This window comes from Marmota monax, unplaced genomic scaffold (genome assembly GCF_021218885.2).
Source record: "Marmota monax isolate L192 unplaced genomic scaffold, Marmota_monax_Labrador192_F-V1.1 WCK01_AAM20220418_F8-fsc00006, whole genome shotgun sequence".
Classification (NCBI taxonomy): domain Eukaryota; kingdom Metazoa; phylum Chordata; class Mammalia; order Rodentia; family Sciuridae; genus Marmota; species Marmota monax.
The window spans coordinates 11,679,661-11,698,202 of NW_026693712.1; the positions used below are offsets into that span (position 1 = coordinate 11,679,661).

The 18,542-nt window shown below is 38.2% G+C and overlaps 1 protein-coding gene across 5 annotated transcripts in view; it reads left to right on the forward strand.

Moving 5' to 3' along the window:
* Jakmip2 (janus kinase and microtubule interacting protein 2) overlaps positions 1-18,542 on the forward strand; it is a 172,124-nt gene that overhangs the window by 146,953 nt on the left and 6,629 nt on the right. For 3 of the 5 annotated variants that reach the window (XM_046460160.2, XM_046460161.2, XM_058584239.1), the window contains one exon: positions 6,528-6,593. In XM_046460160.2, coding sequence (XP_046316116.1) covers positions 6,528-6,593 — 66 coding nt within the window. Of the gene's footprint in view, positions 1-6,527; positions 6,594-10,115; positions 10,187-18,542 lie in introns of all 5 variants that reach the window. The other 2 variants (XM_046460163.2, XM_046460164.2) reach the window with 1 other exon arrangement.

Here is an 18,542-nt window from a genome sequence, read left to right on the forward strand (position 1 = left end):
GGTGTACAATTTTTTTGATACGTTTTTGTATCCGATTCGCCAGAATTTTATTGAGGATTTTTGCATCTAGGTTCATTAGAGATATTGGTCTGTAGTTTTCTTTCTTTGAAGTGTCTTTGTCTGGTTTAGGTATCAGGGTGATGTTGGCCTCATAGAATGAATTTGGACGTTCTCCCTCCTTTTCTATTTCCTGAAGTAGCTTGAAAAGTATTGGTATTAGTTCTTCTTTAAAGGTTTTGTAAAATTCTGCTGTATACCCATCCGGACCTGGGCTTTTCTTAGTTGGTAGTCTTTTTATGGTTTCTTCTATTTCCTCAATTGATATTGGTCTGTTTAGGTTTTCTATATCCTCCTGACTCAATCTGGGCAGATCATATGACTTAAGAAATTTATCTATGCCTTCACTATCTTCTAATTTATTGGAGTACAAGGATTCAAAATAGTTTTTGATTATCTTCTGTATTTCTGAAGTGTCTGTTGTGATATTGCCTTTTTCATCCCGTATGCTAGTAATTTGAGTTCTCTCTCTTCTTCTCTTCGCTAGCATCGCTAAGGGTCTGTCGATTTTGTTTATTTTTTCAAAGAACCAACTTTTAGTTTTGTCAATTTTTTCAATTGTTTCTTTTGTTTCGATTTCATTAATTTCAGCTCTGATTTTAATTATTTCTTGCCTTCTACTTCTTTTGCTGTTGTTTTGCTCTTCTTTTTCAAGGATTTTGAGATGAAGTATGAGATCATTTATTTGTTGGTTTTTTCTTTTTTTAAGGAATGAACTCCAAGCAATGAATTTTCCTCTTAGAACTGCTTTCAATGTGTCCCATAGATTCCGATATGTTGTGTCTGTGTTTTCATTTATCTCTAAGAATTTTTTAATTTCCTCCTTGATGTCTTCTATAACCCATTGATCATTCAGTAACCTATTGTTCATTCTCCAAGTGATGTATGCTTTTTCCTTCCTTCTTTTATCGTTGATTTTCAGTTTCATTCCATTATGATCAGATAAGATGCATGGTATTATCTCTACTCCTTTATATTGTCTAAGAGTTGCCCTGTGACATAATATATGATCTATTTTTGAGAAGGATCCATGTGCTGCTGAGAAAAAAGTGTAACTGTTTGATGTTGGGTAGTATACTCTATATATGTCAATTAGGTCTAGGTTATTAATAGTGTTATTGAGTTCTATAGTTTCCTTATTCAACTTTTGTTTGGAAGATCTGTCCAGTGGCGAGAGAGGTGTGTTGAAGTCTCCCATGATTATGGTGTGGTGGTCTATTAGACTCTTGAACTTGAGAAGAGTTTGTTTGACGAACATAGCTGCACCATTGTTTGGGGCATAAATATTTATGATTGTTATGTCTTGTTGGTGTATGGTTCCCTTAAGCAGTATGTAGTGTCCCTCTTTATCTCTTTTGATTAACTTTGGCTTGAAATCTATTTTATTTGATATGAGTATGGACACGCCTGCTTGTTTCCGAAGTCCATATGAGTGATATGATTTTTCCCAACCTTTCACCTTCAGCCTATGTATGTCTTTTCCTATCAAATGCGTCTCCTGTAGGCAGCATATTGTTGGGTCTTGTTTTGTGATCCATTCTACTAGCCTGTGTCTCTTAGTTGGTGAGTTTAAGCCATTAACATTTAGGGTTATTATTGAGATATGGGTTGTTCTTCCAGCCATATTTGTTTATTTCTGTTACTAAACATTGTTTGTTTTCCTCTTTGATTATACCCCCCCCCCTTTACTGTCCTACCTCCCACTGTTGGTTTTCATTGTTATTTTCCATTTCCTCTTCCTGTAATGCTTTGGCGAGGATGTTTTGAAGAGATGGTTTTCTAGCTGCGAATTCTTTAAACTTTTGTTTATCGTGGAAGGTTTTAATTTCATCCTCCATCCTGAAGCTTAATTTCGCTGGATACGCAATTCTTGGTTGGAACCCATTTTCTTTCAGTGTTTGAAATATGTTATTCCAGGATCTTCTAGCTTTCAGAGTCTGTGTTGAAAGATCAGCTGTTATCCTGATTGGCTTGCCCCTAAATGTAATCTGCTTCCTTTCTCTTGTAGCTTTTAAAATTCTCTCCTTATTCTGTATGTTGGGCATCTTCATTATAATGTGTCTAGGTGTGGATCTCTTATGATTTTGCACATTCGGCGTCCTGTAGGCTTCTAGGATTTGGGATTCTGTCTCATTCTTCAAGTCTGGGAAGTTTTCTTGTATTATTTCATTGAATAGACTGCTCATTCCTTTGGTTTGGAGCTCTGTACCTTCCTGTATCCCAATGACTCTTAAGTTTGGTCTCTTAATGTTATCCCATATTTCTTGGATGTTCTGCTCATGGTTTCTTAACAGTCTTGCTGAGCTGTCTATGTTCTTTTCCAGTTGAAATACTTTGTCTTCATTGTCTGATGTTCTATCTTCTAAGTGTTCTACTCTGCTGGTAGTATTCTCCATTGAGTTTTTAAGTTGGTTTATTGCTTCCTGCATTTCTAGCATTTCTGATTGCTTGTTTTTTATAACCTCTATCTCCCTGTATAGTTGATCCTTTGCTTCCTGGATTTGTTTGCGTAATTCGTTGTCGAAGTGATCTTTCATTGTCTGATTTTGCTGTTTAATGTCTTCCTTGATATTCCAGATCATCTGAAGCATGTATATCCTGAATTCTTTATCTGACATTCCATCTGCTGCAGCTGTTACCTCTTCTAAAGTTGTGTTGACCTGTTCTTGTTACCTTTCCTCATGGTTCGTTCTTGCCCTAAAGTCCCCATGATCTCAATTTTCCATTGATCAAGTCTTGTGCAGATCTCTTCAGGGCCCTTATCAACCAGCTGCCCCTCTCTCCAAAACCTGACTTAAGACTATTTCCAGGGCATATTTTCCACTACTCATGCAATACTTTCTAGTACCATTTGGACCTTGATTTTCCACCTCTAAGCCTTTGCGTGATTGTTGACCCCATAATATCCTTCTGTTGTCACTGCATTTAGCCAGTCATTACCATTTTTCCCGTTCCACTTAATCATCCACCTCATTCAGAGTCCTTTTCCTAATGAACAAAATGGACCACACATTGCAGAAGAAAATCTACATTTCATTGCTGGGCACAGTGGTGCCCATCTGAAATTCCAGTGACTCGGTAGGCTGAGGCAAGAGAATCACAAGTTTGAGGCCAGTCTGTGCATGTTAGCAAGACGCTGTCTCTAAATAATAATAAAAAAAAAAGGACTGGGGAAGTAACTCAGTGACAGAGTGTCCCTGGGTTCTACCCCCGTGACAAAAAACAAAAAAATTACCCTGTTATACACCTATTCAATATTGGGGCCTGCTGGGCACCAGGTGCTGGGAATATGATGATGAATAAAGACATCAGGGTCACTACTCTCATCTGTCTTACAGCTGGAAAGGGACAAAGCCACACACAAATGAGCAGTGACCAAGGCAATTTCTAAGAGTGGTGATAAGTGCTATGAAGAAGACTGTACAGTGCACATGAATGTGCACAAGAGCGTGGGAGCAGGATGGGCTGCTTTAGACCACTGGTCAGAGCAAGCCTCTCAAAAGATATCTAAAACCCAGGGAAACTGCCACCCCAAGATCTTGACAAAATGTCTCAGGAGATAAGAACAACAAGGGCCAGGTCTCTGGGGTGGGAATCATTTTATAACATTCAAGGAACTGAGAAAAGGCCAGTGTGGCCGGAGCACCCACACAGTCAGGGGACGGTTTATAGGTCAAGTTTGAGAGATAAGAAAAGGCCAGATCCTTTAGGGCCTTGCCAGCGTCTGGGTTTTGTTCTGAGCACAAGGCAGCAAACTTTTTCTTATTCCCTTTCTTCAGTTTCTTAAACTCAGGGGACTGCTTGGTCATTTTCACATTTTCAGAGTTCACGTGGCTGCCATTGATGGATGAGAGACAGGCAGGAAGGGCTGGTAGTGAGCTCTCACACCATCCTGAGGGGCATGGCAGTGACTAGGTGGTGTACTTGGTAGCAGCAGAGGTAAAAGAAGAAGGTAGAAAAGGGATCTGTTTGGGCCCCAAAAGGTTTCCTGTTGGGTTGGATGGCAACGGAATGAGAACAAAAATAAATGAAGTCTTGGTCAGACAAAGTAGCTCAGTAGTTTCACTTGACCACTATGCAGGGAAGCTCCCCCATGCCAAGCACTGTATCAGGAACTGGAGATTGGTGATGGAGTTATACATCATTTTTGCCACTGTTTACTTTTCTACATAATTTTGCTAATTCCTGTGTTTTAAATTTTGTCTTCCCATCTGGATCTAATAGCTCTTTGAGATCAGGCCTTGTGCCTGTCTTCTCCACTAAATCCAGCACAGTCTTAAACATGGCAAGATGTGTCCAGCAAGCACAGAGTTGATGGCTGAACCAGTACTTCAGTAATCTCACATATTCATGATTTTCTTGGTATCATACTTGCCTCCCCACCCAGGATATATGCCAAGGAATTACTTGCATACTCAAGGTGGAAATGAGTAACAAATATCCTCTTTTACTGCATGGCTTTGGAGCATAGCAGCATCATGAGATGAACAGCAGCACACACATCACACATATGCACAAACCAGCAATATTCCAGTCCCATCTCCTTCTCTAGTATTCATTGCCCACATCATTTCAAGACCCCCCTTGATGGTCTCAACTCTAAGCAAAACACACCAGCCCCTCCTGCACAAATCTCAGGGCCTTTCTTGTAGAGCACAGCTTCTCAGTCTCAGCACTACTGACACTTTGGACCAGATAATTCTTTACTCTTTACTGGGGAGGTAGGGCTATCCTATGTATCACATTAGTAGGTTATTTAGAGCCTTCCTGGCCTCTACCTACAAGATACTAGTTGTACACACCTTCAATTATGACAATAAAAAATGTCCAGACAGTTAGATAATGGTGATGGTGCATAAAGTCATGAACCACTGAATTATACATGTTAAAATAAGCATACTAGCTTTTTAAAAAACTGTTCAGACTCTCCCAAATGTCCCCCCAGGGTAGGGGAAATAATCAGCCCCACTTGAGAGCTACTGTTTTATAGAGATCTAATTTCCAAGTTCAAGTACCCTTTGCCTTAGCTTCCCTTTTTTCTCCCCACTTGCATTATAAAAACCTCTCTTCATATATTATCACTGCATTTGGCTACCACTGTCATCTTCTTGGGCTTTAGTTCTCTTGTTTCCCAGTTGTTCCAGACAGAGGATGCAGTAATAAGCCTGCACAGTACGCTCGTGTGCATGAACATGTCAGGTTGCCAGGTGTAATCGTGAAGATATTTTTACTTGTAAATAGTTGTGCATGTAATGTTGATATTTAATCTGTGCTATTAAAATAAGAGGGATTTTATTACCTAGTTAACCAGGTAAGTTCAAAGAGTCCCAGAGGTTTTTTTGTCTTTATGGTTCCTTGTAATATTTTTGTTATGATTTATTTATCTCTCAGTTTATCATTACCTTTCTGAGAACTTATTTTGAAGCATAATCCATGCTTGTTGAGTATTGACCAAACCTGTTTTATAAAAAAATTCCACCCTGAAGCAGTTAAAATAAGGTTGAAAAGAAAGTTTAATAAAAAAGCAATGGGATTATTGATATTTGGACAAAAGAGCTTTTGCCATTTTCACTGTGCTAACAAACCTCCAAAAATCTCAAGCCAAATGTTTTATAACACACCTTTTTTTTTCTTGTTCACTATTTCTAGAACATATTGCTCGCTCTACAAGGATGTGGTATTCCTGAATATCACACCAACTCACAATGCCCTAGTCAAAACAATTCTCATGGCCAAGCCCAAAGTCAGCTGGTGGGATCTATTCCTCTCCCCTGGGAAGGGATCTGCAAGAATAGGCCAAGTGTAAAGGGCTGGTGTGTTAGTCAGCTTCCAGTCACTGTGACAAAATACTTGAGAAAATCAACTTAAAGGAAAAGGTTTATTTTGGCTCATGTTTCAGAGGCTTCAGTTCAATGGTTGGCTCTGGTTTCTTTTGGATGCACTGTGAGTCTGTGCATCACAGTGGGGAGTCTGTGGTGGAACAAATCTGCTCACTTCCTGGCAGCCTGAAAGCAAACAAAGAGAAAGGGGCTAGAGTCCCAAAATCTCCTGTAAGGGCACACCCCCAGTGGCAACTGCCTTGGAGGACATGCCCCCAGTGACTTTCCTTACACTAGTCCCCACCTCCTAAATAGCTGTTCCACCACCTCCCAACACTGGCACTGAGGACCACACCTTTGGTGCACTGGCCTCTGGTAAGCAACTGAGACCCAAACCATAACAGTTGAGAAATATTTTTAATATAACCAATGACAATTTTTCACCATAAGCCTGGTGGAAACAATCTTGTACGTACACACACACACACACACACACATACAAAAAAAAAAAAAAAACTCTGTGATGTTTCTAGCTACAATACAAATGTAAATGTTTTGATCAGAATGGTTTGAATTTTGGTTTGGTGAACAATTTTTTCTGTATGACTTAACACCTACCAATGTTTCCTTTTAATTTTTTCCTTTCTTCAGAGAATCCGTGACTTAGAAGATAAAACAGACATTCAGAAAAGACAGATAAAGGACTTAGAAGAAAAGGTATGCGTCAAGTTCAATATCTGTTTTATCCTTTATTTATTTAATGAGAGAGTAGTATTGATTTTGCTCCCCGTGTCCTCTCTCTCTCTCTTCTCAGTTACTGTGGACCTGGCATAGGTAGGTGCAGGTACAGAAAATGTAGGACTCACCTGCAGTTAGGCCCAGGGTTCCATCAGAGGCTGGGGCACCAGTCACCCACCCTTGACATTTTTTTGTGTGTTGGTTGTTATTCTTTTCTGTGTTTTCTGTTTTTGTTTCTTGTTTTCATTTCCTTTCCAAAACTTTCTTCTGAATTTCGTTACTCCACTCTTTCTTTTGAAAATATTTTTAGCACCTTAAAAAAATCTTTCCCATTATTATTCATTAAAAGCCCTTTTATCCTTGTGCTATAGTTTTACTTCAACCGTGAGTTCAGAATCTTAGGCTGACACATGATAACTATGCCTCTTATCACTTTCTCTGAGATCTGAAAAAGAAAATGTTTCTTCCACGTCAATCAATGTTTGGGGGGAGCAAAACATAGGGATTCTGAAAGAGGTCACTTGGAAATGATTGTGTGTTGGGAGGAAGGCTGAGGCTCAGGAAGGGATGCTGTGAGTTTAACAGTCTTGCATAGTCAAACCTGTCCTCCCCAAAATACCAGGAGAGTCCCCCGGAGAAATACAAAAAGGACAGCAACGAGGTTTTCTCTAGCATCCCAGTCTTACTGAATGGAAGTGGCTACCTAAAACCCTGTATTTAAAAAGCATATGGCTATTTTTCAGCCTGTTCCATGGACACATAAGAGTAAAACAGCAAACCATCAGCCATTCCTGAGATAATTGTCAAGATTTGATTAATCTCAAATTGCTTTTATAGCTATCCTTATTTAGTGAGGTCATGGGGAAGGAGTGGATTGCAGTGGTCCGGCCACCAAGCACCAGATTGTTAAACAGGAGCTACTTCAGGAGCTCTTTTGACCTTGAGTGAATGACCACACTCCTTATGTCTAAGCCATTCCTAGAAAATAGGAATGCCAACATTTCTACTCACTTCTCATGGGTCCCATGAGTAACAAGGTCACATGTGAAAATTAGGAAATACTAAGAAAATTATCAGTCAGATTTAGAAGTATAATTAAAAAGAAATTTCTACTCCTAAAGTATACATAAAATTTTAAATTCAGATTTCCCGCTCAGAAGTGGTCTGTATAGTTCTGCAAAGGCAGAGGTAAACCAAGAACCATCTCTAATCTCCCAGTGACTGGTAGTAAGACCTACAGAAGGCAGTGTTACTCCCAGCTTCCCTGGGGTCAAAGACACATCTAACATTGTCCATTCATACACTTTCAAGTGGCCAGCCCTTGGCCATGCTTTGCTCATTAATAAACTTGCTGGGTATGGCTCAAGGAGAAATTTGATGTTAAGGCAGTTCTGCCCCCAAAACTTGATGATGCCATTCAGTCCCCATTTAGCTGAGGTTTAGAAAAGTGGGGAGGGAACTATATTTATCAATGTCACCACCTTAGCCCCTCTCTAAATAAATCCTATGCAAATTTGGGGAAAAAATGAATTAAGATTTTGTTCACTGTAAGAACATAATGTGAAAATGTTCCCAACCCTTTTGCTCAATACATTTTACTTTATTTATGAACTTCCTAAACATTCATTAACTTCCTAACAGAAAATAAGGACTGTAGTTATCAAAGCCACATACTGCACATGAGATGGTAAGCTAAGCCACTTCAAAAACATCCCAGTTGTTTCTGATTAGAGAGATGAATGAAAGATGAGATTTATATTGAACCTTCTATTCAGTTGGCCTCACTCTCACACACTCTCCAAAAGGCTAAACAGCATTTATGTCAGAGATACTCTCCATTCTTTCCCTTGGACTTTTTGATCACCTACTGAGAGTACATGGAATCCCTTCTTTGAGGCCCATTGCCATGCACACAGTTCGTATAAATCAGGTGATAGCAGCACACCTTACAAAATTACCTCAACTATGTCCAAAGCATAGTCCAAAGCATTTCCAAAGTCGTCATCTCATATGATCCTCATAATTACGAGACAGACACAGCAGATGTTCTGGTCCCTTTTTATATAGATAATAAAACAATGGATCAAAGAGATTAATAACTTGCCCAAGATTATGTAACTAATCTATGGGAAATCAAGACGAGAAGTCAGGGTGTGTGACTGACTCCAAGTGCCATGATCTGTCCACCATACTGCAGGGACCAAGAATTTCATCACAGATTAAGTGCAGACATCTGCTTATGACCAGAGAAGTAGCTATGATGTCAGACCTTCTCATAGTAATTGTGGGAAGCCTGCTGTTTTCTCTCCATCTCTAGCTTTCCCTGCTGTGGGTGTATCTTCCAGAATTTTTTTTTTAATGGATAAAATTTCTGCTTTTCAAAATTATGGAATAGTCACTAATACATGACCATGAGCACCATATTTATAACTTGTTTATACAATTTAGCCACAGTGAATCAAGAACCTTATAAGCAACAACAGTAAAGGGAATATGCAAATAGTATGTACACTATGAGAAGCCCATATCTGACCCTTAATCAAATATGCTGGAACCAACAGGATATTTCCAGTATGGGATAATTGAGCAAAAGACTTTTGGACTCAGTAATAAGTACATTACCAAGGAAATCAAAATGTTTTAAAACTCACCTATCCTATGACCTTTTATAATTAGCCTACAGTTGGTTGTACTCCAGTGCCACACAGTCTGTGTTTGTTCATCCAATTATTTGCTTTTCTAGTGAAAGTCCTCAGTAAAGAGAGATAAGTCAGACTTTATTTAATAATCGTGAGTCCATTAAGAAATGGTCTATACGAGAGGCACAATAGTGGGAACATCACACATTCATTATCTGACATGCCCATTGATGTAGGAGCATATTTCATACCAACAGGAGGTGTATAAACCCACACATACCAGGAATTCCCTATTGCCCCAATGTAATTACTAATAACAGCCCATTTCCCTATTAGAAGTATTTCACTGTGTATGATTAATCATATGTTTACTCCACATATTAATATTCTCTCTGCTGCACCTTGATTCTAAACCATCCCGTCAACCAGACAATGATAGTTTAATGTGTCGTTACATGTATATTCTGATCATATTTTATGTTTTTGAAATATTCTCCCATACATAGAAGATAAAGATACTGTAGGACTCGGGATATCTAGGTTCTAGTCTTCACTGTGGCACAAACTTGTGTGAAATTGAACTATTGATTTATTATACTTGTTTTACACATCTATAAAATTGGAGGCTTAGATCAAATATCTAGAAGACCTCATGCAATTCTAAATTATATGAATCAGCATTAAACTCTGGCATTGCTTTGCCAATAGATAAATGAAAGGTGTGAATTTTTGAAACAAAAAGGTACTTGTGCACATGAGAAATGGGAAGACCTGAGCAATGTGGAAATGCTTAGGTTTTGTACTACCTAAATGGATCTACAGAAATTCAGATTTACATAATCGTCTTCTTTTTCTTCTGCAGTTTCTGTTTCTATTCTTGTTCTTCTCTCTTGCCTTTATTCTATGGCCTTGATGTCAAGGTGCCTCTTAAAGGTAAGATTCCATTTAATTCTCAAAATGTGGTTTTAAGTGCTATCTGATAAGAACGGTGCTGCAAATAGTTATTCTGCTGGGTTTTTTTAAGAACAAATGCCCTTGGTTTGTTTAGCCAAAAAATGAGAAACATATCCAATCCATTTTAGTGACTATTAAAGACATAGAAGGGTTATGAAGTGGGAATTAAGGGTTGTTAGTGGGAATTAAGAATTTTTTCCAGTTATCTATATTACTTTGAGAAGTCACAGTGCCTTTAGATCATGGTGTTCTCATTAGCAATCTCCCATTAAATGGAAGAGTTGCTTCTGTATCTATAGGGTGAAGAAATAGGACTGTGGCTTTAGTATTTCTTCCAGCTTGAAGCTGCAAATTCTGCCAGGCATGGTGATACACACCAGTAATCTCAGCAATTCAGGAGGCTGAGACAGGAGGATGGCAAGTTCAAACCCAGCCTCAGAAACTAAGTGAGGCTCTAGGCAACTCAGCGAGACCCTGTCTCAATTTTTTTTTAAAGGCTGAGAGTGTGGCTCAATGGTTAAGAAGCACCCCTGGGTTCAGTCTCTAGTCTCCAATACCACCCCCAACTCCTGCAAAAAAAAAAAAAAAAGGAGAGAGAGAGAAAGAAAGAACAAAAATGCTGATTTTGAGAATTTAACAATCCAATAATGACTACATATATACATATATATATATATGTATATATGTATGTATATATTATATATGTATATATATGCATTATATATATATATATATATATATATATATTAGTTGTAGAATGACACAATACCTTTATTTATCTTTATGTGGTGCTGAGGATCAAACCCAGAGCCTCACATATGCTAGGTGAACACTTTATCACTGAGCCATAACCCCAGCCCATGACTACTGTTTTTTTAACCCTTTTCTAGTCCTCTTCATGGGACTTCAATGAAATAGACTATTAAGTGACATTAGATCTTGTTTTTAAATAAATTACATTTCAATGTCAATTTAGGAAGAAAAAATGGGACTTGCCATTACCAAGTCCATAACTCATAAACACATGCATGAGTAATCCTAGCCAGTGATTTCCAATGCTTAAAAATAACAGATTCCAAAGCCCTACTGCAGACTCAATGAATCAGGTCACTAAAAATGGAGTTGAGAAAGAGGGTAAAAAGTGGGAAGCAAGGATTGATTTGCATTTAACCAGTGTAACAGGTGATTCTGCTATCCAGCCAGGTATGGAAGCCATAAATCTTAATACATGGTTAAAAAGGAAGAAATTCTAGCTGCTATTCTAAAGCCATTTACCATGGTGCATGTCAGCTTTGATTATCCTAAGAAGTTATTGCTATATAAAGATCCTTCCTAGAACCCAGGTCATTTAACATTCTTTTCTAACAAGTTGAAAAATGGAAGAGAGGCCCTTTCTCCCTCCATAAGAATCAATTCTGTTATCTGCTTGTGAAGCAAACAAGGAAGAGGGCTTTATAGCATGGCCTGATACAAGGAGAGTGAAGGATGTCCTCTTATAGCCACCTCTCTGGCTTTATTTCTTCTTCCAAAAGATTTTCTTTTTAGACTGACAACTGTCCTTTGTCTGGTGAGAAGGGTGAGAGTCTTGCAGTACACAAAGAGGAAGTCTGAGTCTTAAAGTGAAAGATAATACCTAAATAGAAAAAGGGGCAAGGTTCTGTAGGAGTGGATGAGTACTAGCTACAAAACCACAAAGTTTCAATATTGATATCAATAATGGCTATGCTGTCATGTGCTAGGAGATGTTCTGAGCATTAGATGCATTTAATTCTTGGTGAGTATTGCTTTTATTCCCATTTTACAGTTGCATGTAACTTTCCCAAGACCATAGAGCAGCAATTGGCAGAACTAGAACTTGTATCCAGATAACTCACTCCAGAGTCTAATTTCAACTTCCAAAGGAGAGGGCATTTATGTTCACATGTGTCAGCAGTCAGAAGCATTGTCTACTGTTTCCTTAGTACAACTTAGCTGTTGGCTTTTGAAATTCTGATGTGCTTATCTCTATATCTCTTTTCTGTTCTGTGTAATTCCTTAAACAATGTGCAAAATTTGATTTGTTTTCTTCCATAGCACATAATTAAAACTCAGTAACTGTCTGTTAAATGATGTTATGATGACAAGTAATATAATTATTATAATAAAGTTAATGAATGTGATAATGGATCTGATCTGTTTAAATATATATGCAAGAAAATGGGTCAGTAGTGTAGAGTATAGAGCTTTGAAGTCAATATGTTTGAGTTCTGCCATTGATCAGCTATGTGATGGTAAGCAATTTATCATTAGGTTTTCTCTTCCATAAAGTTATTATGTTGTCTGTAGCATGATGTTAAGAGAACTGAATGAGGTTATGCATATAAAACACTTATCACATTGCCTGACAAAGTTAAAAAATCAACAACTCTCAGCTATTATCACTAGAAAGTTAGCTATCAAATTTATTGAATTTGCAAATATAAACATTGGAAATAATAATTTCTAGTATTTCCAGGTAGTTTATTGCCTAAATCCAAATACAAAATTGCTTTTTATCACCTCTTTTTTGGTAAATAATCTGGATTTAATTAATGTAAGGTAGTATGACTTTATAACTGAAAACTGATTAATCTGATTAATGCTACTTATGTCTCCAAAGCAGACAAGAAAGAGATAGGAAGAAGTAAAGAAGAAAAGTGCTTGCATTGTTAGCAGGTCATACAAGTATACTGAAAATAACCATAAAATGGTTTTAATGAATAATAATAAATAACAAATTAATAAATAAATTATTTATCCTCTGCTCAGAAACCCAAGACTAACTTATGTATAAATTTATTCCTTCCTTAAAATGAAGTGACCAATACTTCTTTTCTTTTAGCAATTATCTAAGCCATTGTTTTCAGTGATGATATGGAAGCTACTAAAATCTCCCCAGAGGGCACCTGCACTGCTCTTAGTGCCTGGGAACTGAATAACTCAGATGTCTGGATTATATGAAAATTTTTACCTTAAACAGGTCATTCCAGAGGTATCATCTGTCCAAGCATTCTTTTTATTCCAAAGAGCTAGTGTACCATTGTATCAGTCATATTCTTCCAGAAACAAAAAAAAAAATGAATAGAATAGAGTAGGATAAGTGGGCTCTATTAAGGGAGTTGACTCATATAACTATGGAAGCTAACTCCCATGATGGGTCATCTGCCAGCTGGTGAACTAGAGAAGCCATTTGTGTGGCTCAACACAAGTCAGAAGGCCAGAGAACCAAGAAAGCCAGTGGTATGAATCTCAGTCCAAGGTCAAAGGTCAGAAAGTCCTACAAGTCCTCAAGTGAAAGTTCCCAAATTGGAAGGCTAAGAAATCCAAAGTTCTAATGTCTAATCCATTCACTCCACCTTCATGGCCTCACACCTCTCATAGGCCCCACATCCCAACACTATTGCATTGAGAAGTAATGCAACCTCATTGTTGATTTTCCAATGTGTGATTTTGGGGGGACACACTCTTTTCTTCAAGACATAGCAATCACTAACTTTTCCATGTTGGACAGTTACACTGGGAGAAAAAGGAAGATAAAAATGAGAGGAGTAGAAAGATAGCTGTCCCTGGGTTAGTCATACCCAGGTTGCAGTGAACCAATGGAGAGAGAACCCACTCTTATGAACAGGAATGGATTAGTGAATAGGACAACACCTGACCAGATAGTAGGCGATAGTGTCGTCTTAGCTACACACCCTGGCCTAGTTCATTTCTAATGACACTTCTTCAGTGTCAACCACAAATTATTGAATTTATCAGATTAATATTCTTAGTTTGACACATAAAAAACACTTATAACTATCTTAGTCTTCTGATGTTAAAAAAAACTTTAAATGCTATATTATAAAAATAGCTGCACTACAGTTAAATGGTTACAAATCACCTTAAAATATTCAAATTTCACTTTTTTTAAACATTTATATTTTTCAATCCCCTTGCACCAAAATTTACACGTGGCCTGAGGAAAACAAACGATCATATGGAATTTCTACTTTATTTGTTGTTTAAAATAGAAGAATTTTGTTTCTTATTGTTTTTTACATTAGTAAAATTTATAAGATGAATCACCATATGCCAGTTAATCATTCCTCTCTTTATGTAAATATATCCATTGGCTTTCATCTGGCCATACTAAAATTATTTCCACGTCTGTCTCAGAAATTGGACTCAATAGACATAGAGAAGGACTTATGCTATATTTGCTTTTGTAATTTCATTAGCTACAACATGCCTGATATATACTAGGTGGTGCATAAAATTGAAGTTGACAGAATAGAAGATGGATGATTGAGTAAATACCTGGGTAAATGAATTTGAAAGCAGATTTGTGACGTGTGAGAACAGAGCCATCAGTAGTGTAGTACTGTAATAACAAAATAGCATCATGAACTTGTTCTTTATATATCATTGGGAGACTGACTTAAAGAATTCATAAACAAAGAATATACAACTAGATGCATTCTCCCCCTCTGCCATAGCTGGAATATAGCCTAACTGGGCTCACTGCTTCTCTATTGATACTCCTCACACAGCAGTGAGAGTGAGGTTTTCAAACCCAAATCTAATTTTACACTCATCTGGGGAAAGCCCCAGTGTTAGAATCAAATGCTGGTTCCTTAATATGTGCAGCAGTGGTCTTACTACAGACAGTTTCTCAGGCTTCCTGTTGCTCTGTTTTTCCTTGATGAGCTACACTCCCTCCTGCCTCCAGCAGAAGTTGCTCAAACTGTCTAGTGCACAAATACTTTCCCCTACTTCACCCAGTAAACCTTGCTCACTCATTCTGCTGATCTCAGCTCAGAGATGTCACTCTCGATGGCTGTTCTGGCCAAGTTTTACATACAATTTGGATGGATTCACATATACACATATGTATGTGTACATATATGTATGTATGTATGTACATATATAAATTTGAAAATATGGATATATAATTTTTAATGTCTCTCTCCCTCATTGTATATAAATGTTTTTTACCCTTGTATCACAAACACTTTGACAGTGCCTAGCACATAGTCAATAATCACTAAATGCTTTTAAAAATAGTAGTAATGATATTATGAAAAAGAAGAAGATATCTTGGTTTATAGTTTTAAATTAATTTAATATCCACTACTTTATTTAATATTCATAACAACCCTGCAAAATAGATTATACTTTACTGTCTTGCTCTGTTTGTGCCACAATAACAAAATCCTGAGTTTAGGAAATTAATAAATAATACAAATTTGTTTCTCCCAGTTCTGGAAGCTGGGCAGTCCAAGATGGAAGCATTGGTAAGTTCAAGGTCTGCTGAGGGCCCACTCCGAGCTTCCAGAGTGGCACCCTGTGGCAGTGTTCACATGGTGGAGGGGACAGGAGGACCAAAGGTGCCTGGCTAGCTTCCTCCAGCCTGTTCACAAGGCACTACTACTATCCATGAGAGCATCCATCTCCTAAAGGCCCTGTTGCTTAGGGATTAAGTTTCAACATGGATTTGGAGAGAGCATGAACATTCAAACCATAGTTCTTCCCAACATTAATTTCCTGATATATAAAAAAAAAAATTAGCAGCTGTGGGGTATATAGTTCAGTGATGCAGCAAGTTATTAGCATGCGCAAGGGCCTGGGCTCAAAACCTAGCACACACACACACACACACACCCTGCCAGATTTAGCAAGTAATAGCATCACTATTTTTCTATATAATGGCCAAGTTTTTAAGACATACCAAACACTCTATCTTGACAAAGCAAAGAATTCACAACTAGATGCATTCTCCCCCTCTGCCACAGCTGGAATAGCCTAACTGGGCTCACTGCTTCTCTCTATTTTTTTTTTTTTTTAAGAAAGAGAGAGAGAGAGAGAGAGAGAGAGAGAGAGAGAGAGAGAGAATTTTAATATTTATTTTTTTTTAGTTTTCGGCGGGCACAACATCTTTGTTTGTATGTGGTGCTGAGGATCGAACCCGGGCCGCACGCATGCCAGGCGAGCGCGCTACTGCTTGAGCCGCATCCCCAGCCCCTCACTGCTTCTCTATTGATACTCCCCACACAGCAGTGAGGGTGAGGTTTTCAAACCCAAATCTAATTTTACATTTTACAATGTAAAATTTTACAATTTTAATGCCTTTTTTTTTGCAGGGGGGCACTGGGAATTGAACCCAGGGTAGCTTAACCACTGAGCCACATTCCAGTTCATTTTTATATTTTATTTACAGGCAGGATCTTGAGTTGCTTAGGGCCTCACTAAATTGCTGAGGCTGACTTTGAACTAGCCATCCTCCTGCCTCAGCCTCCCAAGCCACTGGGATTTTAGGCATGTGCCACCACGCTGCTTTATCTCATGCCTTTTAAAATGTGTGATCCATCTACCTAGACCACATTTCCCACACCAACATCAACCACCATCCATTTGTCCTTCCCATCTCGATGGACAATCAGGGTTGCCTCCATCCCCTGGCTTCAATTAGGCTCCATTCAACATTATTATTTGCTTTTCCCAACAAGATTCTCACTGGCCAATTACTTAACAATCCTTAGTGTCAATTTCCTCATCTTTAAATGTAGATAGTGAAAGCAGTTTCCATTTACTGAAAACACTGTACAATATGATAAATTGGATATGAGTGTTGAAGGAGTGGAAAATGTGACGATGGCTCTTAGGTTTTGCAATGTGTAGCTAATTTGACGATAGAGCCTTTACACATACTAGAGTCCCAAATCAGAGTGACATGCAGTAGTCATTGACTTAGAGTCTGGTGTCCTGTTGTAAAGTTTCAGAAATCATAGCTGCAATTGCTGTTTCACAGAGAAGGAAAGTACAGCTCAGCATAATTAAGCAACCTGGGTGAAAGAATCCCTATGACCCCTATTGTGAACTGGATAACTGCAGCTATTCAGAAGTTCAGATTTATTCAAATCTGACTTTACTATAAATTTAATAGTTCCTTTCACAGTCTTCCAAATAGTCCTTAGGATGGAGACTACCTGTCAATGTCAATTTACAGAAATGTAACATTATGGGAGAATTCTTATATGTTCATTGGTTTTTAAAAACAATATGTGTTTGCTCAAATGATAGGTTTTATTTACCTCAATTGTAAAAAGCAGAAATTACCTTCACAAGCTTTGACACAAAATAGGGTATAATCTCTATTGAAATATAAATTGAAAATTTGCAAGTAAAAGCCTTTTGTGTTGTATAGTTTTTATGTATACAGATACACAAACAAACATATATCCCTTAAAGGTCTTTTATATGAATGTTTAGATCAGTTCTCTTTTTTTTTAACCAGGGAATAAGAGATTATTATATTTGCAATTAGTTGTTTAAGGCTGTCATTACAGTAGTGTGCAAATATGAACTCAGTCTGTTTTCTTAGGTTCTTTCCTATTTCCCTCTCTCTTTCTTTAATTAAATTCCAAAGTGGTTCCCTACCCTTTCAGTCAAAAGTCTTTCCCAGTTTAAAAATTCAGTCTCAGCCTTTGTTTGGCCTCATTTTCTCCCTTATCCTACCTAAGTTATGAATTGGGTGCCCTGTGGAGAGTAGGTTCCTGGTTTGCTCTAAGAGGCATGGCCCCACCTTCAAAGTTCTACCCTTTTCCAGGGAAGGAAAGGGAAAGGCATCCTGCCCCTGGACCAATTCACTGACCATGTTAACCAGGTCTTGATGTCTTTCCTCTGAGAGGCAAGAAAGACTGGTCATCCTGGAAGACGTGTGAGTTCTTCAGAAGGAGGCATGCCCCTGCAGTAGACCCACTATTCCGCCCAACGTCTTCCACTGCCATTTGGCTCCCATATTATTTTTGGTATATCCCACAGCTCCCAGCTGGGGAGGCAGTCTTTAGTTGAAGAATGGACTAGAAGATAACTACACTATTTCCTCCATCTTTGCCCTGTCGTCTCTCTCCAGGTCTTCGCTCAAGAGAAACAATTCTGTGTTTGAGCCAAAGAAAGCAAGTCTCTTCTTGCACCCAGCCCAAGTCTCATCATGCCTTTTAACACCTTATGCCCCCTCCCTCAGGGTGGCTGTCCCCAGCCACTGCCCTTCTTTCCAGGATTCCTTCTCTGTAACTTCAACTCTTTTATCCCAATCTAACCCAGTCTTGGGAGCAGAGTGGCTCTACAAATAAAAATCCCAAATATTTCTGACTTGTCCTCCCAGCAGGAATTTCTCTGAATCTTAAATTTGCTAATATATGGTATCCTGAAAGTGTCCTTTGGGTACTAAGTGCCTTCTTTTCCCCCACTTAGGATCTTGATCAACATTTCAGGGACAATAATAAAATCTTTCTACTGATTAGTATCTTCATTTTATAGATGAAGAAATTGAGGT